At 54.1% G+C, this 13,235-nt stretch overlaps 1 protein-coding gene across 1 annotated transcript in view; it reads right to left on the reverse strand.

Moving 5' to 3' along the window:
- Positions 1–3,064: 3,064 nt before the first annotated feature.
- Positions 3,065–13,235, reverse strand: part of LOC132711428 (uncharacterized) — a 46,445-nt gene continuing 36,274 nt past the window's right edge. The window contains exon 9 of the mRNA XM_087883705.1: positions 3,065–11,411. Within this exon, the coding sequence (XP_087739831.1) occupies positions 3,197–11,411 (8,215 nt within the window). The 3' untranslated portion in view covers positions 3,065–3,196. The remainder of the gene's footprint in view (positions 11,412–13,235) is intronic.

Raw genomic sequence — 13,235 nt, forward strand, 5'->3', positions numbered from 1 at the left:
GCCGGAGCAAAAAGCGGCGACTCATTTTCATCCAGGAGGCTGGCAAGAAACAAAGAACACAAAAAGAATAACGTGAAATAGAATATTTTCTTTTAACTGAGAAAACTGGAATTAGAGGGATTCTCACTTCCATTGCTGCATATTTACACTGTTGGCGCAGCATAAACTGTAGAAATATATTGATTACAATGATCGGTCAATGGGACAAAGATGCCCCTGGTTCCAGGCTCCACTCAACGGTTGGGTTTTAACTTTAAAGACCCTGACAGCAGCTGGGGGTCCTGTTGGGCAGCCAACTTCTCTGTTTGATGAGATGGCTGGGAGAGTCCCTCCTGCTAAACGTTCGGCCTGGGTGGGCTGAGGGCAAAAGGCTCCCCGAGGGAGAAGCCCTTCCCTCCTGGACCCCTCTGGCTTTAGGTCTGAGCAGAAGAGCAAGACACTGCTCCTTCAACCAGAATTTAAATGGGACAGGTTTTACAGCCATTTTCTCTGCCGTGGCTCCTGCCCTCCAGAACACCTGTCTCCCGAGGAGAGATGGGCTCCTGCCCTCCAAACTTTTCCTAAGAGCCTGAGGGCCCAGGTGGCTTGGGGTACCTATGGGGGCCTTTCACACTAATTAAACTCTAGCCCCACCTCCCCACCCCCGACCGGTTCCCTCCTTTTCCCCTCCTGTGTTAATGATTTTATCTGCGGTGTTATTTCAAACTGACGATTTAAATGGTTTTTTAAAAATGTTTTTATGTTGTCAAGCACCCAGAGTGGTTGGATACGAGATGGGTGGCTAATACTTTAAGGGAGTGAGATGGGGGTGGGGGGGGGGCTTGCACAGTGGGCCCCAATGAAGAGGAGGAAGGTCACTTTCTGGAAGTTTCTCTAGAAGTAACCATGGATTTCTGAAGGGCCGTCAGACGGGGGAGGGAGCAGAATTCTCCCGGATTATCCCACAAGGGCAGGGCCACCCCTAAACCTGGCCAGGCGAGGTGGGCAATTGCGGGAAGTCCTGGGAGAGAGACTGTCCGAGGTAATCTAGGATTCTGCCCTTCTAACTGGAGAGGGACAGATGACCTCCCTGGCCGGGCGATGGGATCCTGGGAAGCCACGGAGGGGGAGCTCCTCAGAAGGGGGAAGGAAAGCCCAAGGGACTCGTTTGTAAGCTGCCTCTCTCAACAGAAGGCGACTCTGGGTGGCTTACAAACAGCAAAAGGATAAATATAGAAATGACTAAAATTAATATTACTATGCTATATAAAAACTGGAATCAAGCAGATGGGGGCCCACGGGGAGGAGATCAACCGGTTCCAGCGATGAGGAAGACCCCCCACCCCCCCCAAACCAGGTGTCCAGGTGTTCCGCGGGGCCAGGACCACAGCAGAAAAGGCCCCTCTCCTGGACACCCCCCTCCAGCCAAAATTCCTTGGCCCACGAGGTCCACAGCAGGCCCCCTGCATTGGAGGCAGGCTAATCCCATGGAGCAAGACACCCCAGACCCATGGCAGGGGGTACGCAGAGTTTCCTACCTCCCTGGTGGTTCCGGAGCAGCTTTGGGGGTGTCCTCTCCCTCTCCTGGGAACTGAGAGCGCCCACCTTCCTCAGCCTCCTCTTCTTCTCCTTCCCGGAGTGCTTCCTGGGACTTGGCCGGCTCGCTCAGGGGCTCCTGGACGTCCGGCAGGGTCAGAGCCACAGACCCTGCTTCTGGGAGTTCCTCCTCGTGCTCCGAGCCGGGGGGGCTGCCCTGCTCTGGCTCGCTCAGCTGAGAGCTGCCCGGACTGATGTTGCAGGAGGAACCAAACTTGCTACTGCTGGCAGGACTGTTGGGGGGCGGGGGGAGAGAGAGAAAGAACAGGTGAGTGTGCAGAACTCGGTGAGCCCAAAGGGTGGGCAGCCAAGGAATGGAGAAGGGGGGGGGGGACGAGCAGGGCTGGCTACAAAAGAAGGGGGGTGGGCAATCATGGACTTGCTGGAGGATAAGATCACTCTTCCAGACCCATCTGGCAGCTCCTGAGGGATCCTCCATCCCCATCCAGTGGAGAGTCAGCAGAGATTCCCAATTCCCGGACATCAGCCAAATGTCGAGGCTTCGAGCGTCTCCCTCAGAGGCTGCCTCTGACCTGCACCCCAGAAATTGGGGTCTCCCGTCTCCACCACCCAGGCAGTCCAGGCCCCCTCCCCCTATGTTGTATTGCTGACTCAGCAGGAGACTACCTCCCCCTCCCCCCGAGCCTTTCTGCTCCCCCCCTGCGGACCAGCTCAGACCAGAAGCTCCTGAGAGGATTCCCGGGGCTTCCTTCACCCCCAACTGGAAGAAGCAATCGCCAGTCCCAGGTATTAAAATGGACAATGGTGGGGGTAGGCTGGGGTTGGAAGCTGGGCACCATGGTGTTTGGAGTAGAATGTCTACTAATCTCCATTTTTTCCAGCCTAGCAGTCTGGAAAAGACATGGCTACAGCTAGCAAGGGAAGAGAGGGAAGTGGAGGAGGGGAAGAGAACAGACAAGGGGGCTGCACAGGACCCAAGCACTGCAGGGCCGACCTTGGGAGACCCACAGGATTCGTCCACACAGCTACAGGAGGCCGAAAGCTGCTTGTGGGCAGAAACTGGATGCCCAGACCAGCAGCATCGCTGGCAGATCTGGGTGGGCCCAGAACCCCTGAACACCTCTGGAAAGAGCGGAGACCCCTGGGATGCCCGGCCCGGTCCCCCCATAACAAGGCCTCACGCAGCCACTGCTCAGCCATGTTGGCCTCCCCCAATTGGACACAACTGGGCAGCCATGAGGAAAAGCAGCATGGATGGCAGCTGGGATGGTGGTGGTGGGGGGATCCCAAGAACAGCCTTTGCGCCTCCCAATCCACCTGCGAGTATTTTGCATTCCCCCATTCAGCCCTTTGCAGAAGAGCCGAGCTGTCTCCCATGGTAGGATTTTCGTAGGGCCTCTCCTGGCGAGTGGGAGCCGTGGGCTGTTCTCAGAACCCACCCACCCCCCTCTCAGGTCTGCGAAGGCTTACAAAATCCACGTTCAAAGCTGCTCACCGACACACAAAGACGTGACACACAAAGGGGGAGGCCAAAGCGAAGGAAAAGGAGGGAGGGAGGGAGGGAGAGGGACAAGTCGGGGCTCAAGGTCACCCGAGTCCTCCGCCAGGGACCGTACAGCCACAAGGGATGGACCAGAGGCCGCTGACCATGGCTCTTGCCTCATAAATGGACCAGCCGCCTCCATTTATGGGCTGCATTTGCTACTGGCCTGTGCTGGAGACGGGGTCGTGGGCTACTCTCCTCCACCAGCAGTAGCCCAGCAACATGGGGCCCCTCCTCTGGGCATGCGATGCCATCCTTCTGCTCTGCTTGACCAGGAACGGAGGCCGTGTCTCCTGCTTCTTCTCCTTCCAGGGTCGGGGCAGGAGGGCCTTTGGGAACAGCCCTCAGGCCATCTTCCTGCTCTTGACCCTCAACTTCCAGGCCTTGGCCAGGCTCAACCTCAGCAGGAACAGTTCTGGCCTCTAAGAACTTCTCGCCCGAGCTGTCCATCTCCACGGATAGAAGGCTGGACTCGGGGACTGGATGCCCCATCGATGCCTGCTCAGGGCCGCACGAGGGCTGCGGTGCACTGAGCTCCAGATTGGAGGGACCATCTGACGGGGCTTCCAGCTTGGAGGAAGGTTTCAGTGGCGCCTCCGGTTCCTTCTTCGTCTCCTTTTCCTTCGGGCCTTTCTGCCAAGGCAGGGAGAAGTCCAGCTTCCTCCCAAACACCGTCTCTTGGAGGCTCCCGCTTTTCTCCACCTTCTCATCGCTTCCTCCACCAAACAGAATGGAAGAGACGCTGCTCAAGCTGGACCCGAGACCTGGCTCAGCACCGGTCTTGCCAGCTGCAGGTGAGAAGAAGGAGCCCATCGGTTTGGTGCTGCCGGTTGAAGACCCAAAGCCGAATTTGGGCCAAGGGGGCTTGCTTAACATTTCAAATACAGACGAGGCGCTGAGGGCCTCTGCAGCAGGAGAACCGGCAGGCCCGTTACCTGAGGTGCTCCCCGAGGCCTCAACGTCCGGAGGCTTCTCGCTAGTGGCTGAAACCTCCTTCTCCTCGAAGGGGACACGTTTCGTGTCATGGACACTGTCCGCATCTTCATGGTGCAAATCAGGGGTCTCGTTCAGAACCATTCTGGCTTCCACTCCTAGGCTCTCACCTCCGTTTGGTGGACAAATATCAGCTTGTGTCTTTATGGCTACGTGTTCAGACATAGCAACGGTATCTGTCTTGGCTTGCAACTCAGGCGTGTTTTCCCAACCCTCCTGGCCAATATGAGTGCCAGTTTGGGATTCCAGATCCAGTTGCCTTTGCGTAGCAGTGCCAGCCTCCTCTTCCAATGTCTCTGCTTTGGTCTCCTCCAGCATCGCAGCGGATTCTGCCACAACCACCTGGTTGAGATCTTGACCACACATATCGGCATCCCTCATTTCATCTGAAGTTAGGAAGTCCACTTGCCCCTCTTCAGGGCCTTGGCTCTTCTCTGAGACCAAGGTATCCAGAGCGTTTGGCTCAGGCTCTTGGCAAATGTCTGGCTTTTGGTTGGCTTCCATTTCCAGGTCCATTTGGAGAGTTTCTCCTGCCAGGGCCAACAGAGCATCTTCCTTCAAGATGCTTCTGGCCTCGGTCTCCAGCAGCACACCTCCCAGGCTCTCGACTTGCTGTTTCCCTGAGCTGCTTGCTTCTGAGCCCTCCTCTCTACCTGCCTTGCTTTCTTGGGTGCTGAGCGGCTCCTTCCCTGGAACTGAGCCCGTAGCTTCTTTCATGCCAGAGTCCACACGGGCAGGTTTTGAGGGCATTGAAGGAGGCTGTTCCGCTGCTCCTTTGGAGAAGCCAAAGAGGCCACCTGTGAATGTTGAGGGAGGCCCACCTGCCTGAAATGCGCTGCCAAAAAAGGAGGCACTCTTCTTCTGCACACCGGGGGCATCTGGAGCATGGAGTGGGCTGCCCAAAAAGTCAGAGAAAGTTTTAGTGGGTTTGATTTTGGTGAAGAAGCTTGAAAACTTCTCCATTGAGGAATCTAGAACAGACTTGTTGCTTGTAGCTTCTTCAGGCGTCTTCAGCCTATCCAGCTCCCCCAGTGGGACCTTGGGGAGAGGCTCCTGGCCCTGAGCCTGCTGGGCTCCAGCATGGGAAGGAAGGCCAAGTCCTTGCGGGTGCTCCGGCACCACCTCCTGGCCTGACTCTGGGAGAGCAGCTCTCCTCTGGGCCACAGAAGTCTGATCAGAGGATGAACTGGGGTGTTCGGTGTTTTCAAAAGCTTCATTCCTGTCTGGAAAAGGAGCAGCTTTCTTCTCAGACAAACACACCCTTGTCTCATCCCGCTCAGTTGGGCTCTGGGGCAGCTGCTCTGGAAGGTCTGGGATTTCTGGAGGTGAGAAAGTCACATCCTCCTCTGGGACTTCAGGACCTTCGCAGGTAGGGCCAAGCTGTACCAGCTGGTCTTCTTCCTTTCCATCACTGAGAGCCGGGCTGGCTGTAAGCCGCTCTCCCGAGGCGCATTCTCCGGCCTTCTCGGCCACCGGGGCACTGGCTTCACTCACCCTGTTCTGCAAGCTGCAAGCTTCCTGCTTGCCCAACACAGCATCTCTAATCCCGGATATGGACCCCTTCTCCTGCACAGGTGGTTTCCTGGCCATCCCAATGCCAGCATCAGCAGAAACAGATTGCCTCAGGAGTGGTTCCTCCTTCCCTTGCAATGGAGGTGGCTTGGCAAGGTGACCTTTGTCAGGAGCAAACGGTGGTTCTTCAGGGCGGAAGGAGGCCCAACTGAAGAAGCTGAAGCTGGAGCTGTCTGGAAGCCCTTTCTTGGCAGTGAAGGGGATCTTGAACAAGCCTTCTGTCTCCGGACCTCTGGCCGTCTGAGAGGGTGCAGGGGCTGGGGCTGGGGCCGGGGCTTTCTTGGAGACAGGGAAAAGAGAGAAGATATCCCAGCTGCCAGTTGTCTCCTGAGACTTTGGAGGCGCAGCTTGGGACAAGCCAAAGGGGAGTCTGAACCCAAGTTCCTCGGGTGGCTGCCTGGCCTTCTCTGGCTGGACCTTACCAGGCAAGACTCCCTGCTGCCCTTTGTCCATCAAGGAGGACCAGCTGGTGCTCAGGGAACTGGACTTCCTTGCTGCCGAGTCCCCCAGCAACCCGGAGAGGCTCCTGAGCAGGCCTCCCTCTTCTGGGGGTGGGCTGCACCGCCCCAACTCTGGACTTGTGTGTGAGTTAGCTGCCTGCTCAGCCTTTGCAGGAGGCGCTTCCTTGACACTGGTCGTTTCCTCTCCGGCCTTTTTCTGGGGCTCTTCCTTAGGGAAGAGGTCCTTCTTGGCCATACCTGCCCCAGGTGGCTCTGAAGAGACACCCACCTCAGAAGCAGGCTTCTTACTGGGTTCCTGAACAAGTTCCTGGGATATTTGCCCGTTGCTCAGTGGTGGGATGGGGGTGTCAGACGGGGCGGGGGCTGGCTCCTTGGTGAAGAAGTCTTTGATCGAGCCAAAGAAGGAGGACGGAGCCCCTGGGAGCTCTGCCTGGCTCTGGGTTTCGTTTTTCACCTGATGGGGCTGAGAGGTTGGCGAAGGTTGCGATGGAGGCTTGCTTCCCTGCATTTTAAAGAAACCGAGTAATCCTGATTCTTCAGCAGCCGGTGGGTCATCTCTGGGGCTACTTGTTTTGAGGTCACTCTTAGAAAGAGTCTCCTTGGCCTTAGCAGCTATTTGGCTCAGGACCGGCCAACTGTTTTCAGGCTCTCCCAGAGACCATGGAGCTGCCTTAGCATTGCTGTCTGGCTGGGCAAATGTGTCGGAAGTGAGACCCTGGCTGAACTGAGAGGCGGATCTGCGCAGGGGAGCCCTGTTCTGGGTGGGAGACGGAGCGACCACAGCCTCTTCTCGTGCAGTGGGAACAGGCAGGGGTTCCAGCTGAGGTTCTCCCGTCTTCCTGGGTAGTATTCCAGACGTGGCTTCCTTTGCAGGAAACCTTGACTGTGGGCCCTGGTCCTTCTCTGCCACATCCTCCAGCATCTCGTCCTTCGCCGAGCCCTGACCCATCAGCCCACCCAAGGCAGAAAGCCAAGAGGAGACCCTGTTGCTTGTGGTCTTCTTCTCTTCTTCGGCCGTCTGTGCTTCGGCAAGAGACACTGGTGGGAGATCAGACTTGGCGGCAGCTCTAAAGATCTGAAAGCCAAAAGGTTTGGTTTGCTGGCTTTCAGAAATGCTAGTCCTAGGGGCCACATCCAGTGACTTGGGTTGGAATTCCTCCTTTAGCCCCCCGCCAGAGACCACCCTGAAATGTGCCCGGAGGTCAAAGGGCGCATCTTCTACAGACCCGTCCCTCTTCTCCTCAGGCCTAAAGCCCACCTTATTGGGTTTCAGAAGCCTGTACCCTGAGAAGTCTAAAGGCTTCTCTTTCTGGTGGTAAGCAGATTGCTCAAACATTTGAGAAAAGGTCTCTACGTTCATAAACTTGTCCCTTCTTTGAAAAGCTACAGACAAATCAAGAGGCTTGTTTACAAAATAATCATCCCACTCTTCCTCTTCAGCCGACCAGAATAACTCATCTTCAAGAGGCACTTTGAAGCCACAAATGGAAACCAGGTCCCGGTCCGTCACAACACTTTGCAAAGAGCCCTTGAGGTCACAGTCCTCCCAGCTGTCTGGATGAGGGTAAATGTCGGAAGTGCAGATGTAAATATACTGCCCGGTAGAATCAGTGAGTAGAGAATAAACATACTGGCCGTCAGTGTATACGTAGTAACCGTAATCACCGTCTTCTGACGGCCACCACACTCCCTGCAGCAGAGGCATCAGCCAATCCAGGGACTCCTGACAGGGCGCCAGCCAAGGGTCCTCAACATTCAGGGGCTCCTGATCAATTAGGGTCCACACATCAGCGCCATAAGCAGATGAATAACTTAAATCTATTGGCCCGTCTTCAAAAATGCAGTTGAACTTGTGTGGAGAAAGACTTCCGTTCAAATAAGGAGTTGCCCACATTTCATTTTCCCCCAGACAAAAGTCAGGTGATCTAAACGACGCAGCATTAAAATCGGTCGTTGCTGGATCAAAATTCTCACTTGATCTCCAATCCATTGGATTGGCATTCCCATCCCTTTTACACAAATTCATTACCGTGTTGCTAGATTCTGACCAGGTCAGGACTTCATCCCAGGAGATGGGATTCTGGTTTAAGACGTAATAAAAAGGCATGGATGTCTGAACCGTCTTTGCTGGACAACTCCTGGGGTCGTAGTCACTATCCAAGGGGGAGCCACTCCTGATTTCCTCAGAAACAGGAGGTTCTCCTGACCAGTTGAGCAAGTTGGCATTCCGTGAGGAACATCTGAGAAGTCCACCTACATTTTCATGGGGAATCCCTGGATGAATATGAGGTTCTGTATTTTTTCTAGAAAGGGCTGGCTTTGTTGATAAGTATGTCTTCTTCTGGAAACTGTTCAGAGAGGCAGATCCTGCCTGGAGGGCAATGGATTCCTTGCCTGTGCTAGGCAACCCGACCTCCATCTTGGGAGCTTGGGCCACTCTCTCTTCTACCTTCTCTTTCGCCTGGTGTAAGAGGTTCCTTAGGAAGCTGCCTGCTCCCTCTTGGTCCTTGGTGCCTTCTTGAGTTTGAGGTGCCACTTGAGAAGCCCTCTCTTTGGAATTAGTCTCCTCCACATTCTTTTCAAAGATCTGCCCCAAACCACCCAGAAAGCTCAGATTTGGCTTGTCCACCTTACCCGGAGATGGGTTTTCACCTGAACCGAATCTAAATAATCCAGAAAGCAAGCCAGGTGAACGGTCCTTCTGGCCGGCTGTGCTGTCTTGAGCATCTTGTCCTTCCTTGGAGGATAAACTGCCAGCCAGAGGAGAGTGGAAAAGTCCGGAAAGGAAACCCTCCTGGGCATCATCCAGAATCTTCGTCCTTCCGACTCCACTAGTCGCCTCTGAGTTTTCCCCTGCCGGATCCAGGCTGGATCTGTGACCTTGGGAGGTGGCCGTGGTTGCTGCTGCTGCTGCTTCTCTGCCTGCAACACCATTTAGATCATTATTGCTTGGGTCACTGTGGCCACGCCTGCCACTCTCGGCACTCTCTGAAGTGTCTGCAGCCACCTTCTCCTGAGGGCCACTTTCTGGTCCCAAAGGGCCAGTTTCCGGTTTCCCCTTCAGCTCCTCTTTATTCTCTGGTGGAGACTTTGAGGAGGAAGTCTGGAGACCCTCTGAATTGCTCCCCAAATGTCCCTCTTTGGGAGCCTCGGGGCTTTCAGCTGAAGCAATTTTCAAGAACGTAGAGAAGAATCCTGTTTTTTCCTTATTCTCCTGCGGTTTGTCTGATAAGCTGAAGCTGCTCAGGAAGGAAACCTGCAGCTTCTCAGGGAACGGGAAGGAGGCAGCTTTGCTGCTGGAGGAACTGGCTTTTCTGACATCGTCTTCGGACTTGCACTGTTTCCCCACACCCAAGGACGTCTCTTTGGCTGGAGGGTCAGCGGGAGTGGAAAGGGGCAAGAGGCTGAAGCACTTTTTAAGAGGACTAAAAAAACTGACGGGAGATTCTCTTTGTTCTGAAGGTTGGGGGATGCCCTCCTTTGGCCCTTCCTGTGGCTTGACTTCAGGAGGCTGAGCTGCTAAAGGCTCCGGAGGGATTTCCTGATCTGCCTTGTCCAGCTGCACTGAGGGGCAGGGGACTTCGGGAGACTCCGCTGGCCTCCTGGGAACAGCCACGCCCTCAAAACTCGTTTTCAGGCTAATGTCGGCAGAGGAGCTGGAGACGGAGAGTGCTGGACCCCTGGTGGGGTCAGCTGCTGGTTCCCCCTTCCTTGTTTCCAGGGAGGAGTTTCTGGGTTTAGTGCCGTCTTCGCCAGGCTTCTCTCTGGCCTCAGCTCCACTTATGGGCAAGGGTTCAGCCTCTACAGGGGTTCCCTCTTTCGTGGTCTCTTTCTTTGGCTCCTTCTTTTCTGTCAAGGATTTTAAAGAACCGAACATACCCAAGAGAGAATTCACAGCCGCACTTGTCTTCTGAAAGGCAGACTGGCCCTCGGCATCATCTGCAGGATGATCGAGGGCTGGGGGCCCCGGACAGGCCTTGTCATCCCCGTCAGAGACTTCTGGGAGACTCACACTGGCAGCACCAGCCAGTTTCACCCGGCTCTGATCAGGGAGGGAAGCCAGCCTTTCTTCAGGCAAGCGGAGATCAGGCCTGCTTTCCGTTTCCACATCCAGATGAGGCTGGCTGGATGAGTCCCTTGCGGGGACATCTGCCGTCTCAGTCGCTGAAGACACAAACTTCTCCATGGATGACGTGAGGAGCGTCTTTCCAGAGCTCACTTTCTCGGTAAGGAAGCTGAAGAAGGACTGGGCTGTGTCTTTCACCCCCAGAATGTCCGATAAGGCCTCTCCTCGGCTGTCGCTCTTCTCTTCCTCCTCCTCTGCAGGGGCTGCCTTGGCCTGCTCTGCCTGGGCCGTCTCCTCCGCCACCTGGATGGGGAGGCCATGGTTCCTGCTTTCCTGCTTTGGAAGGGCTTCCCAGCTGCTAATCTCTTCCTCCTTTTCAGCCAGGTATTCAGACACCGTCTCCACCAAGCACTGCAGCTCGTCCACCGCACTGAGGTCTTCCTCCGGTGGCGCTTGAACAGGCAAGAAGGCCACGTGTTCCTTGAAAGAGCCACGCGTGGGCTCATACCAGCCGTGGGCCATTTCCCCCTTCCCTTCCTCATCTGAAGCAGGAGAGCCCCCAAGATCTTCAGGCCAGCTGTTGCCTTCCAGTTCCTCAAGAGCTCCGGACGGTGGGAAACAACTGGCTGCCTCTTCTGGGTGCAGCTGACCTTCACCCCCAAAACGGCTTGGCTGAGGGTCGCAGTTTCTCTCTGGGCTGTCAGAGAACCAGCCACTTTGGGCCAGGTGGGTGTTTCTGTATGGAAGCAAATCCCAACATCCAGGCTGCTGAGCCCCAATTTCCCGGAGGCTGTGGCGGCTATAAAGATCAGCATCATCGTAACTGGCGTTACGTTCGGTTCTTACTCTCCTGCTGCTTCCAGAAATAACGGTTTCGTGGGGAATTCTCAACCTCCCGTTGATTTGAGATCTTCTCCATTCACACTCTGTATTATCTCTCCGTTTCTTTTTCCTTCTCCTGTCTATAGTATCGTATTCCGCTGGATACGATAGGGCCTCGGGACGTGCTAATTCCACACAAACTTTATGAGAGGACCTGGAACTTTTCAGATGGCTACCGTTGCCCTGTTTGGAGAATCGAGGCCTCTTTACCTCCTGCCAATTCCTAGCTCTTTTTTCTAAAAAATCTTCTATCAGCTGTTTGCCTAGTTCGTCATAGTCCTCAACAGACTCTTCTCGGTCAAGATCGTGGTCAAAAGGAATAATCCTGACTTTCCCACTGCTAATTAAAGATCCTTGACTGGTAATGGAAAAAGGGGAAGAAAAAAAGAGGGGCGGGGAGGAAAGGCAAGGAAGATGGAAAAAGAACTTTAACATAACAGAAAAGGAATTTCACAAAGAATAAATACATGAATTTTATGAGCAAAAATAAACAAGTATGAAATAATTAAAAGATGTACAATTCTAACCTTGTTTAATGTTTAGAAAGCACCAATTTTATTACGATCATTTCTCAATGCTGTACAAGAAATGAGGAAAGAGCAGAAGATTTGAGGGCTGGATCCTTGGTGCCCTTTGGGGAAAAGATGGGAAGCCCCCGTAAATGGGAGGGTCTCCAGACCACGCAGGCCGATTGTCCTGGAGGATCCCCCAACCCTTTTCATCCGGGGCTGGCAGGATGAAAACAGCCCCTACCACCCTCAGCCAGTTCCTTCCCTTGAGGGGGGCTCTGTTCCTAGGGGCAATTCCATCCCCGGCCAGGCTGGGGGGGTGGGAGGGGGGGGCTCAGGACTCAGCGGAGCGACTGAGCAAGGCACGTGATGCAAATATGGGACGTCCCTGATTTAGGACCAGTCACTTACTGATTGTTGGAAGTTCCGACAGACCTACCTGGGGGCTGCGTACGAACTGGATTCGAAGTTCCGATTGTCGTCTCTCCCCCCACCCCCACTTTGGCCACGTGGCAACCAGGCCACATTAAGACACTTGCAGCCTCAAGCACACACAGGAACACAATTATGACAGTTTTGCCAAGACAGAGCAGTTACTTCTGGTTTTTGGCCCCGACAGAGAACTGGTTCACTTAACAGCAGCAGCCCTCGCTTAATGACTGCTGCAAAACAGGTGGCAAAATCGGGCTGGTCAAGGGGCTGCCCTGCTTTTCAGCCCCCAAGAATTACCACTGTAACGAGCAGGTCCCATTGCAGCCGTAACTCGAGGAGACAGAATCATTTAATTAACAGAATAATTTAACAGAATAACCGCAGTGATGTATTACTTGGAAACGTTTATTAAATGCAGCGGCATATTAAAAGTGTCTATAAAAAAGAAGCTATCACAGATCATAGCAGGAGTTTAAGGCACCTTCCAACCGCTCCCTGCCCGACTGGCCTGCTTGGATGGATGAAGCTGCTTGCAGGAGCAGAGAAGCCTCTCAGGCTAGCAACAAAAATCAGTCCAGTCCAAAATGGCTGTCGGACAATCACAAATCAGTAGCTAGAATGCAGACTAATACACTTTAATAGTAAAGCAGGCTATTGATTCCATTCAGCCTAAGACGAAGAGCCCCCTGTGCACGAGGTTCTCTCACGCTCCTTATCACGAGCAGCCGAAAGGGAAATCGATGCAGGGCCCGTCTCGGGAATTAAGGCCCCTACTTGAAGGGGTCATTCAGGGCCGGGCCACTTGGATCAGAAAGGCCAGGGTCAACTCGCCACGGCCAGCTCCCTATGAGACAATTCACCAATTCCATTCAACTATTTATGTTTAGGTTTATGCTTGTTTATGCTCATTAAGCTTCTATTCCGCCCTTCTCCCAAAGGACTCAGGGCGGTGTACAGCCATATTAAAACAAACATATACTCACAAAATTTAAAAACAATTTAAAATAAATATATAAATTTGGCCCTTATGTTAAAAGTTACAAACACCCAATTTAAAATACATTTTTTTAAGCCAGCCCGGCCTGTTGGAACAAAAGAGTCTTAAGGGCACGGCGAAAGGTACGTAGGTCGGGGATCATGCGAACCTCCAGGGGCAGTTCATTCCAGAGGGCAGGTGCCCCCACAGAGAAGGCTCTCCCCCTGGGTGTCGCCAGTTCTTAACTTAAAACAGTTAAGAACTT

The sequence above is a fragment of the Pantherophis guttatus genome, chromosome 2 (assembly GCF_059756535.1).
Source record: "Pantherophis guttatus breed Tessera chromosome 2, ASM5975653v1, whole genome shotgun sequence".
Taxonomy (NCBI): domain Eukaryota; kingdom Metazoa; phylum Chordata; class Lepidosauria; order Squamata; family Colubridae; genus Pantherophis; species Pantherophis guttatus.